Below are 15449 nucleotides of genomic sequence, written 5' to 3' on the forward strand. Positions count from 1 at the left end.
GGGGCTGGAGCCAAGCTGAGGAGTGGTGTGCTGGGAATGGGGTGGAGGTGTGGGGAGAAGCGCTGTGTGTGGGCAGCCCATCCACCCCCAGGTCACAGCTGGGGTTCGTGTGTTGGAGAATGTGGGAAGGGAGGAACAGGGATGGAAATAAGGCCTGGAAAGATGGAAAGATAACAGAAAGGAGGAGAATTAGGAAAAGAAGCTGCCTAAATCCACAGCTCTGTGATTAAAGTGTTTTTAAGAGATGAACCATGATTAGAATAAACTGTCACTTAAGTCGGATGTTGCTGTTGAAGATGGTAGCTGAGGAGCTTAAAATTAAAAGCAAATATGTTGGAGTAGGCGACGCATATGTTTGCTCTGACTTTCAGAGATGGAAGCCTCAGCATCTGTGACAGTGAAAAGCCAATTAATTTGTATTTTCTTGTGCTTGCATGCGTGCTCTTCTGCTTAATGGTAGTTTTGAGTTTCCTTGGCTTTCAGCGCTTTGCTTTGGGTAATTATAGCATCCCTGCAGAGTTTGCTGCCCACAGTTGTGAATGGCTTTACCTGGAAATACTTCAGAAATGCTATTTTTCTTCACTAAGCTGTTTACACTAGCAAGATACAAATTTAAAACCATCAATACTCGTAGGTCCTTGATGAGACTTTCTCCTGCTGGCTGCTCCCCTCTCACTACCACCACCAATAAGAAGTATTTACAAAAATAAAGAAAACACCTTGGTTTAAGCACACAGCCTTCAAATGGTGCGGCTTCCTCCCAGGTGTGCCTGTCCCATCGCCAGGCACAGCAAGGAGCTGGCTGGATTGTTCACTTGTTTTTTCTTTGGCAAAATGTCCTCAGGGTTGGTGCTGTGCAGGGTGAGCACCTCTTTACTGGGAAGGGTGGGACAGAGGCTGCTTGAAACGGTTTCTTTCTGCCAACAGAGGCAATCTGTTTTGCAGCAGCAGTGATTGATTTCAGTGAGCCCTTTCTCCGAGCACTGATGCTGCACAGGCACGGACATGGCGTGGGATGGGATGCTGGTGGACGTGGAACAGCTCACGGGGAATAAAGTTTGTGAACAGTTTGTCAGAATAGACAGAGCTCGTTAGTCCTGTGCATTTGGGCTGATGGGATTCTGGACATCAGCCCAAATTGTGGAGGAAAATGTTTCACGTCTGGCCTCTGAAATGAAAGTGAAATATAGAGTTGAATCTCTTCCAGAGCTGTTGGTATTGAAATCGCACATTTATTGGTTGTCTGGGTTGGTGATAAAGCTGTAATTTATGTGACATTTTGAATTCTACATTTCAGCATTTGAATGATAGAGGTTTTTGTTTGTTTTATCCTCTGATGAGAGAAGACACAACTCCTTATGCCAGGTACGTTTGCGGGACCATCTCGTTCTCTTTTTGGGAAGCTCACGCAGCACCCACCAGACAGTCGTGTTATCTGTGCTTTGTACTGACTGATGGTTAACCTGGAGAAAAGCACCTTTCTTACCTTGAGATCGGTTGGTAACGGAGACCATGTGCCGATGCACGGCCCTGGTGGCAGCAGAGCCCAGGATGCAGCCATGTGCTGATGCCCTCATTGGGCAGCAGCTGAGGAAGGCCGTGTGCTGTGTTTGCTCCAGCATGCAGTGCTGGCACTGCCTTTATCACTGCTTATCTCCAAAGCCTGTGCTGAAATACTGTGCGTGTTGTTGCATTTTGGTCATAGGTACCTTAAGTTTATAGGTCAAAGATGGAGATTTCTTTCTCCTTTCAACTTTATTTAGAACTACGTTGCTAATGCAAAAAGATCTGTAGTAAAACTCAAGTCTTTCTGTTAATATTCTGCAGGCCAGTTTGCTGTGGAGCAGCTTGCTGTCTGCCTTTCTGTTCTACAAAAGAGCAATACATAAACGAAGGGTGTTTGTTCCTTTTTAAGGGGCTGGTGACTAAATTCTTTAATTTCACTGGCTGTCAAGGTAGTGTTAAGTAAAATGGGTTTGAACTGCTGTAGTTTTTGTGTACTGGACTAGATGTCAGAAACCTTTGCCATCACTGGAAATTCTGTCACTCTGGATTTACTATCTGTTTCCCACAGCTGAATTCTTAAGCAGTGTGATTTAACACCTTGGCTCTCCATCAGCCAGTCCTGGCATTTATTTGAATGCATTACACTGCTGGTTTCCATAAACTATTTTACAATTGTTTCATATAAATGACTGTTTATTTCTACAAAAACCATCTGTATTTCTGTGGAGAGCAGCAGATAACTGTGTAAAATTTGGTCATGTCACAACAGTGCAAGTTAAGAAAAAGCAGATAGGACTTGGAAAAAAAGTGTTATGCTTGTGCCCAACATTAAAAGTTTGTTTTCAGAATTCAGAGATCTTTATTAACCAGTATTTGCTTTTGTAATGATAAAATCTTCACTCCACTTTAGAGGTGTTGAGGGACGTTGCTGATTTTTAACAGATAAACAGACTTAAGATGTCCTCACAGCAGTAGGGTTTGAGATGTAAACATTCTGGCTTTACAGCTATTTCCTCTCGAACTGTTTACATACTTTCTGTTGCTCTGTTGCCATTGCCAAGCACACAATGCAATCCTCGCCCTTTCTGTTGCATTCTAAGAAAAAATTACAGTGCAGGAGTCACAAGACCCCTCTCGGTTCTCAGTTATTTGCTTTCTGCAAACTATCGATCCTTCTCCCTCGACCATCTTTTGTTTATAATCTTTGCTCTGTCTTACAACCAAGGGTCAGTGTCCAGCACTGATGTGAACGCGGTTGTCCCACGCTCAGCCACATGGGTTCCTCCCCGCTCCACGCACACATGGCCAGCTGAGCGCTGGGCTCTGCTGCACCGCGCTTGGCACGGCTGATGCTTTTTGACAGGGTACATGAAAGGGTAGCAGTACATAAACGTCCTCTTCTTTATGGACTTGTGATAGCCATAGCATATTTCCAGCAATAATAAAGAAGTGGTAACAACACATAAATATAGACGTAGTTTAAACTAAAAAGAAATCACACTTTCAAAACCTAGTAAAGCAGTAAATCATGCATCCTTGTGAAAGAAGAAATTTAAGACAGGGAAGTACCACAGACATCAGCATTAAATGTTCGTCAGCTGTTTCCTTTCCTGTCTTATCCCTGTACGTCGGCAGAGCCCAAAACACAGCTCACATTCACTTTTGTTTCCTTCCTGTCGGCCTGGCTGCTACTGCAATGATCGTTGGGCAACAGCCGCCAAACTGCCCTCTAGTTTCTAATAGCTTGTTTGCAAGTTTAGCGTTAGAACGGTGTGCACAAGATATGGAGCTGCTGTGCTGTAGAGAACACTGTACCCTCAGGCAGAGCCGTCCTGTGTGCTGTGTGAGGAGCTCTGCCTGGACAGTGAGTGCTGAAACTTGTCCATGAGCAGGCAGGCATCATGGACAGCACGAGAGAGCTTGCTTATCAATGTGCTGCACTGTTAAATGGGCTGTGATATAGTGCTCCTGCTGCCTCACACAGGGGTAGTATGGCAGCCATTCTTTGGAAGAGGGCAAGAAGAGACCTCCATTCCTTAGCTTCCTTTTAGTTACATGAAATTTCAGCAAAGAAGGAAATTAAAAGGTGACATGTGGACAAATGCAATACACTGAGGAAGAAATCAGTGCAGCTTTTGTAGGGGAGGTTGTGCCTCTCAAACGTGTGAGCAGCCCCTGATGCCAGAGACCCTCTGAATAAGGATGATGTGTTTTATGCGGCACGCTTAGATTTCCAAAAAGATTTGACAAAGGCTCATAAAGCAATTAAGCTGTCATGGGATGAGAAGGAGGATCCTCACATGGATTAATAATTGATTAAAAGACAGGAAACAAAGAATAGGAATAATGGCTCTTCATTATTAGTAACTAGGTTACTGGTAGAGTTCCACTGGAACTGGTAGAACCTGCATTGTTCAGTTAATGTGCAGCATGGAAAAGGATGTGAATGCTGATGTGACAAAATGTGCTGTTGATACAAAAGAGGCAAGAATAGTGCAAATAAAAGCTGCCTGTGAAGCGCTGCAGAGGTATCTCACAATGCTGAGTGACAGGACAATAAAACGAGAGAGGGAATTCAGTGTCAATGAGTGCAAAATAATATACATGGTGAAAAGCAACCGTAACTATACGTATACAATGATGGGCTCTAATTACCTTCCATCAGTCAAGAAAAGTATCTTGGAGTCGTCACGGATAGTTCTCTGAACACTTCAGCTCCGAGCTTAGGAGCAGTCAGAGAGACAAATGGAATATTAGAAATTAGGAAGGGAGGAGAGAACAAAACAGAAAGCGTTACTGTTCCCGTGTGTAAATCACAGAGTGCCCACATCTTGATTGTTATGTTTTATCTTTAAAAGGATAGTATCTTAAATGGATAAATATAATAGCAGCAGAGATGCAGAAAAGTATGAATGCAAAAATGGATCTGAGATTAAATGAAGAGTAGGTTTGAAGCAGAGATCTTTTGCTAGTTTGGAAAACGAGATGGCACATGAAGTGTGTGGGCAGAGATGGTACATTGGGTAAATTGGGAGGGTTTTATCACCATTGGTCATAGAACTGCATGGCACCAAAAGCAGTGGGCAGACAATAACGCTCTGAGACAAAAGGGAATTCTTTTTCTCACACAGTGCAATAAATTATGGGAGTCGATGTTATGGAAATCAGAAATTCAAAAGTGTTCTGAACAAATGCCTGGACAATAAAGGGAGCGGAAGCAACTGACAAAAGAGCATAGCTGGAGCTTTTGTGAGAATTCGGGAGCTCATGGGAGCTGGGTGAAGATAAGGGCTGAGCAGGACTTAGCGGTGTGTTTTGTTGCAGACTAACACTAGAAATGTCCATTCTGTTTTAAGCCACTCGGGTGGGTGTTTTCTTTTTTTGTGTTTGTTTGTTCCTTTTATACTGGTATGTTTAGAAAAGGTTAGGTGTGACGACTCCACAAACATCAAATATCACGGTAAGTCTTTCTGTAATCTTCATTTTATCTTATTAACTTGTTTGCAGATTGAGATGGCTTTTGTTTGGAGTTTTCCTTAAAGCCTCCTTCTCTTTCTAAGTGTTAGTATTTGTTTATTGTGCAGATTCAACCCCTGACCACGGTATTCTTCATTGCTATTGAAAGTTAATGGGGGAAAAATTGCATTCCAAACATTTGAACCTGCAGTAGCCATGGCTGAACTTAGTTGATCTCTGGTGATCGGTTCAATTTAGTTACGATTTTTAGCCATTAGGCTGGGGCTGAATGATGGTGATTTGGTTGAGGCCAAATGTCTGTAGAAAATTGGCTGTTTGATAAGAGCCCTGTTATCAGAGGGGGATACTTTCTCATTTACATTTAGATGAGTATTGATTATTTATTTACTCAGAGAAGTGAGATTCGTTCCCAATCTTATCTCTCTAGTCTCTGCTTGTCAGCAGAAAGAGAGATAGAGCTCCTGACATCAGCCCCAGATAACAGCACTTTGTAGTGAAGATAAAAGTTGGAATGGGCCTTTTTCTAGTCTTGACTGAAAGGATAAGTTTTAAAAATTAGAACTGATGGGTCATGCTTTCAAAACCCCATTCTGAAGGCTTTGCAGTTTAAATGGTAACAGAATTGGTTTGTTGTTACGCGGATGGCCATTCGCCTTTTGTAAGAGAGGTGCTTAATTTGATTATGCTTTGCGATTCTTCCTGGAACACCTTGGTGTGGTGCCGTAGGAAAATAACACTACAGATGTGGTCTTGCAATTCTTCTTGCCCGTTCTTAATTCCCAATAAGTCTTCCTCTGTTGTAAGGGGTGCCATGAAATAGCAAGGCACAGTAGGTGCCTGCGAGCAGAATGCAGCCAGCAGTGGTGCTGGTAGGGGAAGCGGGGCTGCTGTGTGGGGACACTGTCAGCCCCACTGGTGGGCAGCAGCCAGGCAGTAGCGCAGGCCCAGGAGCAGACAGTGGCTGCAGCTGGCAGCCCGGAGTACGGCATCATGCTCTGCCCCATGCAGCACGTGGTGCACCCCAACAAGGTGCCCAGGCTGCCCCAGGGCCGAGCATGCTGCTGGGCCTTGAGCTGCCCCCTGCTGCTTGGGGGGGGTTTCTCTCACCATTTTGTGGCTTCTTTCAGATGGACACTTGGGTTTTCTCCTCCTTCCTCTGCCGAGGTATGACTTGGCTTTTCCAGGCCCTGCTTGTTTATCTCAGCAGCAGTTTCTCTCCCTCCAAGTATTTGTGGCAAAGCCTAAGGACTGGAGCAGCAGCTCATAGCCCTGCCTTTGGTTCTTGGGGCAGGTCCTGCTGCCTCCAGCGCTCCTGCAGCCACACGGAGCCTTTGCACCAGGCAACAGGAAGCCACGGAGTCTGGCCTTGGCACAGCAGCCCAAAATGTGGTTGGAATTCCCACAGATCTGTTAGGAGGCCATTAAATCACATAATGTTTCTGCTACAGTTACTTCGTTTGAACTCATGAGGGACGTCTGGTAGTAAAACTCCCCCACAACCAGCCGGATGGTTGCCATCTGCTGCAAAGTGCTGGCCACGTAATTGTGCACAGACACGTACTGTGTATTATTTCAGAGTAGATACTGTAAAAATCCATGAATACTTTTTTTTTTTTTTTTTTTTTTAATTCATATTTCCCATTTTTAAGGAGTTATTCACATAGAAAGTTGCCTGAGTTTCATAGCTCCATAGCACAGAGGAGCAGTGCTCGGTTTGGGAGCAGAACGCTCTGCACACAGGATGGGATGGGAAGCTGTAATTGAACGTCTGCTGTAGTAAATTTAAAATTAATAACAAATTTCATTTCTTAGGCATGCCAGCGGAGGCTAAGATACTTCTTTTTCTTATATGTTTTAAATATTTCATCGGGTACTGTCATAATTCAAAGTCAGAAAAGTATTCAGAAATATTTTAAATACTCATAAAGAGGGAGTAGATTTATTTAATTATTTTAGTTCCAGTTATTTTGTTGTATAAAGACCAGTGTAAAGGTGCTCTGTGTCATTGCTCAGCCTAACTAGCCTTGGGCCAGCGGGTTGCTGCAGTCCCCTCCAGCAGCCTCATTTTCTCCAGTGTCAGGAGCAGAGTTGAAGGTTGGACACAGCTCAACCTGATTAGAGTAACGTTGTCATCAGAACTTTGCTTCAGAAATTGGAAACACTCCTTAGGCTGTTTATAGTTTGTAAGAATTGGGGCAGGAGTGAGCTCTTGGGGTGCTCGCAGCGGCCACGTTGCTGAGCTGCTATGCTGCTGCACACAGACAGGAGAGCAGGGCAGAGCTCCCAGCTGGACACACAGCTCGGGGGCTGGCAGGGAGTGCACTGTCAGTGGGCTGCAGTGAGGACAGAGCCCGTGCCCCAGCACGATGGGGCTTCTCTCTGCCAGGTCTTGGAGTGGTGTCAGCACTATCTCCTTCACTGGTGTGGTTCGAGAGGGAAGAAACTGATATCCGAATCTTGAAAAAGTCCTATGACTACAGGAAATGTGCCTGAAAATAACACATTTTAAGCAACAGCATCATTACGTGTTCATGTTTGATTCAGTTATATGAAATAGATTTTATCTTGAGCAGCTGTGATGTTAGCAGCATACAGATCTCTGCAAAAAGGTCAGGTTCTTCCACTGAACACCCTTCCTGCTGATTGCAGCCATCCAGCTGCTGGGACAGCAGATCCTTCCCTCCAGGCAGCCTGGGTTCCTGAGTATGGAGGGAAATCCTTCATGTTCATTGGCAGTGCAGCCTTCTGAAAAATGCACTTTTGGCTAAGGTAGAAATAGCCAAAGTGGGTGGAGCTGATTTTCACGACATAATGCAATTCTTAAAGGAAGTTACAAGAGAAGGGCTATTTCCCGGATATTTCACAATGCTCTGTGCAGAGTTGTGCTTTCCCTGGTGTTCTCATCGTGTCTGTTTGGCTGAGCCCTTCGAGAGAAGTGGACTTTGGTGCTGAGCTGGAAGAGTCACACACTGAGATGTGCTGAGCAGCCGCACAGCATCCATGCCCACTGCCTGGGGTGCGGAGCAGCACCGTCCTCGGGCAGACAGCAGCCAAGCAGCAACTGGGGATGTGTGTTCTGTGCCAGAGCCATAGAGAGAGCAGAGTGGCTGGGAGTAGACACTGTGCTTGCCACATCAGGAAAAATGCCCAAGTAGTACAGCACGGATACACACAAAGATCTGTGGAGGAGTTTCTTAAAACAGACAGTGCCCTACTCTTGCAGCATGGGTGAAGTATTTAATACAGGCTCCGTTAGTGCAGGAGTAGTGCAGGAGTTTTGGTTAGACTTTGGTCGGCACCAAAGCGGGTAGTGCTGCCAAGCAGCACAACGCATCTGGAATAATTTGTCTTCTTGCACACCAGCCTCCCCTTTCTCACAATAGGGCCCTTCCCTTTGGAAAAGAACTCTGAAACATATGTGTCTACCTGCCTTACTTCTAGGGTGTGAGTAATCTTGTAGTAGTTGAACGTGATAAGCCATCACTTTGTTAGAAAACAGATGATTTTACAAGTTACTTTATGTTTCAGGTCCTCAGTATCGGCTGGAGAAGCAGAGTGAACCTAATGTCCCAGTAGATTTAGACTGTACCTTGGAGAGCCAGAGCACTTTGGAATTCTGCCTTGTCCGAGAGAACAGTACGTTTGCCCTTTTCACTTTTGCTCTTGAAAATTGCTTAATCTCACATAAGTTATGTATTTTGGAATACAAGCTGTACTGTCTGGGCAAGTAAGTTCTGATGTGACCCTTTCCTGAGGCACTGCTCTGTTGTGCCAAAAGGATATTCCAAAGGGAAATGATGGATTTCATACCTTTTAGTAAACAGTCTGCATCCTGTTTATCACTTCATGATTAATCTTTCTCTGTTAAACTCTGCTTTGTAAAGTTATGGCCAACTCTGAGAAACACTGGAAACATGAAGCTTTTTCTGTTGCAGTCATTGTTCAGTGAATGAAGTGGCTGGCCTGCAGTATGCTTTGCCATGTCTACACTGCTGTAGGAGTCAGTGATATCTGTCATTAGAATTTGAAGAAGTTGGCCGTGAAGCTGTAACCAGATCAGTATGATGATTTTAAAAATGCCAAATAGTCATCTCCCCACCTGTGCTAAAATGTTTTTGCTCTGTTACTGTTATAATGATCCTAATACCATTTCCTGCTTTACTTCTTTAAAAGAAATTATATAGAATAGACATGTAGCATAGATTTGTGTTTGTCCTCCATAGATCCTGTTCCATCCTTCAGTCTTTCCAACTGTTGTGCTCTCAGTTTTGGTTCTTTTGCATTCTGTTTTAGCTGTCAAAATTGTGCTTGTATCAAGGAGGAAACTTCCAGCATTTATGTTCTCAGTCAGGGCTGTGTTCAGTGAATTTGCTGTGAACAATCACAGTCAACCATTTTCAAGAAGCAGGAGAAACATTTCTTGCTTTTCAAAGATGAGACCCTTCATCTAAGCTTTCCTGCTCTAGTATTTCATATTTTGTCCTAGAAAGTCAGCAGACCATCACAGAAGTAACTCCTAATTCCAGTTGCAAGCAAAGACTGCTTCTGTGTAAGGAATAGCAAAGCTGCAGCACAGCTGCAACCCCCGTAGGGGTACATCAGTGCTGAGCTCAGGTTAAGCATTGTCTGCCAAAACATTCTTGGCACTCCTGCTTGCTTTCTTCATGAAATGGTTCTAAGAAACTGCGAGACAGAATGATGCAAGAGGCAGAGAAGTTGCACACTGTGTGTGAGGGAGTGAAGCGATCGTAGCCCCCCTGGTCCAGTTACATTCTCTCAAAGGCTGAATTCCCACCATCAGCATCCCAGCTATTATTTTTTATCACTTTTTGGTCTTTGAAAAGCTGCATACTAGTCACACTCCAGTTGGTTTTGCGTATTTTGATTAAAAATAACATCTTTGTACGCAGGGCCGGTAATTAAAAGTAGATCTTATTCAGTACATTTTTAATTTACTTTTGTGATCTGTGGAAGAGTCCCTCCGTGGCTGGTAAGTATTCATACTGATGCTTTGAGCCCTCATGAGCTACTGGGTTATTTTGCTTATCAATTTGTCCTAAGTTTGTGAGTGGCTTTGCAGGAGGCACTCATCTACCCTGCCTCCACTCAAACCTGCAGCCTTGGCAGGGTGCACAGAGCCTTGGAGGGCTGCTCTGACTGGCACATATCAGGGAGCTCTCACCTCTGACTGGAGCCCTCCTGCAGTAAACATTGTCCTTCTCAATGGGGCAGCACGCATATGGGAGAGAGCTTCTCTGCGGAAAGCAAAGCTGAGTAAACATGTGGGGAGGTCTTGAGGCTAAAAGCACTGCTAACTCATGAGCTCTCCAGGCCCCTGTTGGGCAGATCAGCAGAGCCCTGCCAGGACAGGAACTGCCTGGAGCCGTCCTGTCTGCAGGTGCTGGCTTTGGTCGTGCTCATGGGTTTTGTGCCTGGCTGAAAGGGAAGGCTGAGCGGTCACTTCATTGTTCAAAAGCAAGTCACTGTTTGAGTTTGTTCAAGGCTGGCAGCAATCTAGGCAAAGTAACAACTGCTTACACACATTCTGTATCTTCTCTGCCGTGCTGTAACTGGGCACTCTCTGAACTGACACCACATTCCCATAAAGAATGCAGGAGGAGTTTCTCCCCCAAAGTGTAGGTGAATTTAAAGTGATTTTCCATTGTTTCTGTGCAGGGTTATATGCGAAACAACCATGCAGTGAACTCTACACAAACAGATGTTCAAGGACAATGCAGTATATAAAATCAGGCATAATTCATGCATTGTAGACCAGTTCCCCGAGTGCACTGAGAAATCGGATGCTGTGGTGCCTAAGGAGCTGCCTTTTGGCACGGCATTAGAATAGAAATAGTGGCAATTTCGTACTGTTAATAAAATAACTTGAAAATTCTGAGTAACATCAGAATATCAGTTCATGTTGTGCATTTTGTTTTTATTCAAAGCGCTTTTGGATTCAATATACCGCTTAGGAGAAAACTGGTATACTAACTGCAATTTTTTTAGTCTACTTTTTGTAGTCTCACATCCGTTCATAAATACGCATGCACAAATATACATAAAATACCAAACATCTGCTGATAAAATAGCTGCCAGTTTCCTTAGGGCAAATAGAAAGTTTGTATTTCAGGGTACTAAATGAAACAGGGAACTTTCCATTATTTAAAATATACACAGAGAAATCCCGTGTCTCTCCAGCTTTTACTAATGACATTCAGACTAAGGAAGTGTTTCCAATACTTAGAACTATTTAACTTGCACTGAGATTTATCTTTAAGCTAAAAGCGGGCACTTTGTAATGTGAAATGCTTTTACATGTAGCAGCAAAGTATTTATGGCTGATTTAGTTTTATTCTTACCATCTCACTTCTGGAAAGTTCCTCTTTCTCATTTTATCATTAGATAATAATTAGTATTCAAGGGAAATTGGTCTTAATGTATTAAAATTGGTTTAGTGCCTTTAGACCTGTACCAAAGGCTGTGTCTTACTGGAAAATGTAGCTGGGGACTCTGTGTATGTAATTAATTGTAATACAATTAAGAACTTTCATTAAGTAATAGATGAGTACATTAAAGTAATAAGGGGACATTTCTGCTGTGCAAGTCAGCTTTATGTTTTGTTGTTTCATCGAGGAAATACAGGTTCACTTGCTCTTGAATGGGATTTTCTTAAATATTTTAAGAAGCTATATTACAAGCAGCATCTCTGTGTTCTGATATTAGAACATATCTTATATACATCACTTTTAGACATCCCCTGGCTCTTCCAGGAGTCCGTGCTGGATCGGCTTCAGGTTTCTGATGCGTCCGTTCCAGGCTCACACCTCTGGTGCCATAGTGCTGCTATGTTGCTGCTGTTGCAGCCCCCAGCAGGCCAAAGCTCAGCAGCCCTGTGCTGCAGACCCCCACTTACCCTCACCTTGGGGCACAAGGGATGCACAGTCCTTGGGCTTCTGCCCCACTTGGCCAGCTAAGCTTGGAGCAGCACCACGCATTTCCTATGGGCTGCTTGTTCCTGCTCTGCCTAAGGGTAATCTCATGCCCAGCTTCTCCCACCGCTGCACCCCATGGAGGCTTTGTGAGCAGCCCGCTGCCCCACAGTGCTTGGCACTTTGTACAGGCTCCCACCTGTCTGTCCTGCACACAGCTCCAGCCTCTTTTGCAGTTTCTTTCACGATCTAAATCTCAATCAGGCAGACTGGTAGCAGAACTGCAGAGCTCTCTGTGTTCTTTGCAAGCTGTTATGCAGAGGCGTTTGTTTCTGGCCCAGGCCAGGGCTGTGTGCTGTGTGTTGTGTGTCCTGCCGGCCTCTGGGCAGCACTCAGGGAAGTGCCGGCCCCAGCATCCACTTTACTTGATTGTCTTCCCAAGCAGAAGCTTTTACATTCAAAAGCCACAGTGTGATCTCCATTACAAATACCCTGACAGGACCGTAAATATTTGACAGGTTTATTCACAGCTGCTTGCATGTGGAAAATATTTTTACGATTTTTCCCCCAATCAGCCGAGGAGACGGCGCTTCTCGCTGAATTCCGGCAGTCTCGCAGACATCCTTGGAGCTGCAGGGAGAGAGCAACGTGCCAAGCTCTGCAGTCAGGTTTTTCCCTGCAGGGCATTTCTCTCTGTTGTTACTGATATTACTGCTATTATCCAATGCACCCTCAGGGGTCCGGGTGTCTTGCCATCTTTAGACAGATGATCTGTTTTGATGGTGGAGTTTCTGGCTGCTCTCCCAAGAGCAGCAACTATAGAATTCTGTAAACCTGAATCCATTCACAAAGCTTCATAAAACAAAATCAGCAGAGGTTATGTGATGCGCAGAGGATCTGAAATGCTTCCAGCGCAAAATCCTGCTGTTCCCTCGCGTCAGCCACAGCAGAGCGCACTGCTGCAGCTTCGCACACCAACACACTCACGTTTGCGGTCACAGTGGTGTTTTTTCCCCCTGCAGATGACCTGGCAGGCTGCTAATTTTCTTTCTAATACTTTTAATCAGGGTGTGTGCCATGTGAGAGCAGCCAGGCGGCAGTAGCTGCAGGCAGGCATGGGCTGGGGCACAGCAGCATTGGGCCAGGCAGAGCTTTCCTTCAGAAGAGGTACAGGGCTGAGGTTAGTATGTTGTTTGTTTGGTTAGGGAGCTGTTAATGGTGGCAGAGCATTAATGGTGTCCCCGCAGTGGTCCAGGAGCAGGCGGTTGCTCTCTGAGCCCCGCCATGCTGTCACCCTGCTGCAAGATGCTTCTGAGTGCACCAAAAAGTTTGACATATCTCAGTGTATCTTTGAAGTACTGCAGCATGAGAGTCTGACATGATACATTATGATAATCCATAGTAGAGACATTAACACAGGGGTCTTTGACAAAATACATTGTAATGTCTCTGAAGGAGCCATTACAATTTATCTTGTCATTCTGGAGCACGGAGTGGTGGCGATGTTAAGATGGCTCTGCATAAATTCACACGTAGGCCATTTCCTTTGATTTTTGGATTTTTTTCAAGCCAAATGGCACAGCCCAACATGTAGCTTTATCCTTCTGCCCCACACCACAGGCACTCCCCGTGGGGCTGCAGGAGCAGTGCAGTCTCAGCCCTGCTGTGGGTGGGACGGAGGCGGTGGGTCTGATGCAATGAAATGCGAATCTTCTGTGCACTTTCAATGTGTGTTTTGACTCGTGTAGCAGTAAATGCTCATGTTACTTCAGTGCAGACATGAGTGGTATTTGTCATAAGCAATGACATTTGTAACTGAATTAACAAATAGGGAAGGGAATGCTCCTGGCAAGATGGGGAGAAGTTCCATTCCTGGTGGTTTTGTTCCTTCTCTCTCCTACGTCTGTACTGCTTACAGCTGCTGCCCTGACAGTTTCTGATGCTGAAGCGAATGGGTAGGTCTGAAATTACCCCAGTACAAGCAAGCCTGCTTTGGAATCAATGCTAGGGACTTGACTCCAGTGCCAGGGCTCCCCTCGGGCTACTGTCTTTCCAGTGAGGGGGCCTTTGTTGTCAAGGCCAGACCTGGGAACTTTCTGCTTCCTGGGAGCTGGAGTGCTCAGGTTGGGGCCAAAGAGCAGCACCACGGTGAGGTGGGGGCAGAGTTGGGCAAGGGATTCCCCCAGGTGTGCTGTGACTTTAAGGCCTGTACTGAAAATCCAGCATCTCATCTTCTCATTATTAAAATTTCAGCAAAATATAAAGTTTTCATTAATCTCCTGCAGCAAATTTAGTACTCTGAACTGGCAGTTGGTTCAGCTTTTAGGACTGCATTAGCTGGGATATTGAACAAAACGTGTCATTCATCAGTATCTACTTGAAGAAGCTAAATCAGTTTTCAGATATATTTATACCGCTTTATCTAACAGCATTGGAATGATCATTTAGAGCTGAGATGCTTTATTAGCAGCTGGCATAGAAATTACTTTGTGCAAAATTATGTATCGCATTATAGTAATGTTTAAATTGGTGTTAATCCAATGTCATAAAATAAAAAAAAATCCTTAAAATGTGTTGTATTTTTTTCAGTAATTGGTATTTTGGCTTAATGAGATGTTACCTTTTATAAAGCCATACCTGCAGCAGTAACAAGAATACTAATCGACAGTAAGCTTCTGTGCCATGAGCTGAGTTGGGGGCAGAGGTGATGCCAGCAGTGCAAAGGCTGCATTGCACCATGCTGTGCTGCAGCCAGGAGAACTGTGCAGGTGTGGGCACCCACGGTTATGGCTGATACGTGCCTGGGCAGTGAGCACAGGGACCAGGTTCAGCCACTGCTTCCCCACGTGCTGTGCTGGAGAGCCCAGAAGGCAGCGCTGGGGTGTCCCATGCCCCACAAGGCAGCGCTGGGGTGTCCCATGCCCCACAAGGAGCTGATGTTGGGAAATTGCACTGCTCTGCATTGGGCCGTGAACTTCTGCTGTAACGCCTGCGATGAGCTGGTGGCCATGTCTGTGGGTGGGGTGTGAGAGTGTCCTCCCGCTGCCATGGGCCCTGAGACCTAAATGAATTGGCAGCCCCTCAGTTTAGGTGTCAGTGCAGGTGCACCAGTTTGTGTGCCATCCTGTGACCTCTTGTTCACTGCTGTGGGCTTGTTTTTGCAGGTTCGAGAGGAGAGGAGATCTCAGAGGAGGACCCTCAGATCGACATAGCCACGGTGCAGGACATGCTCAGCAGCCACCACTACAAGTCCTTCAAAGTCAGCATGATCCATAGACTTCGATTCACCACTGATGTTCAGTTAGGTAAATCAGTCCCTACTAAAGCGCTGTGGAAAATTGAATGGTTCAAACCTTTGGCCATATCTAATAGCTAACTCTCTATTTCAGACATTTCTAGGCATTCATTATCACATTGGTCAGTTTTATTGTGGAGCACATCACTTGAAAGTGTTACTAGCATTTCAGCAGTCAAAAAAAAAAGCTTTCAATTGAAAAAAAAAAGTGGTATTTTTATTATCCACCATCAGCTTGCACA

General features: G+C 44.9%; 1 protein-coding gene across 5 annotated transcripts in view; it reads left to right on the top strand.

Moving 5' to 3' along the window:
* MAPKAP1 (MAPK associated protein 1) overlaps positions 1–15449 on the top strand; it is an 82983-nt gene that overhangs the window by 52432 nt on the left and 15102 nt on the right. For 3 of the 5 annotated variants that reach the window (XM_015879414.2, XM_015879413.3, XM_085521036.1), the window contains exons 8-9: positions 8512–8619; positions 15077–15217. In XM_015879414.2, coding sequence (XP_015734900.1) covers positions 8512–8619; positions 15077–15217 — 249 coding nt within the window. Of the gene's footprint in view, positions 1–1297; positions 1324–8511; positions 8620–15076; positions 15218–15449 lie in introns of those variants that run through there. The other 2 variants (XM_015879415.3, XM_085521037.1) reach the window with 2 other exon arrangements.

This window comes from Coturnix japonica, chromosome 21 (genome assembly GCF_054131305.1).
Source record: "Coturnix japonica strain WE chromosome 21, WE-NBRP24, whole genome shotgun sequence".
NCBI lineage: Eukaryota > Metazoa > Chordata > Aves > Galliformes > Phasianidae > Coturnix > Coturnix japonica.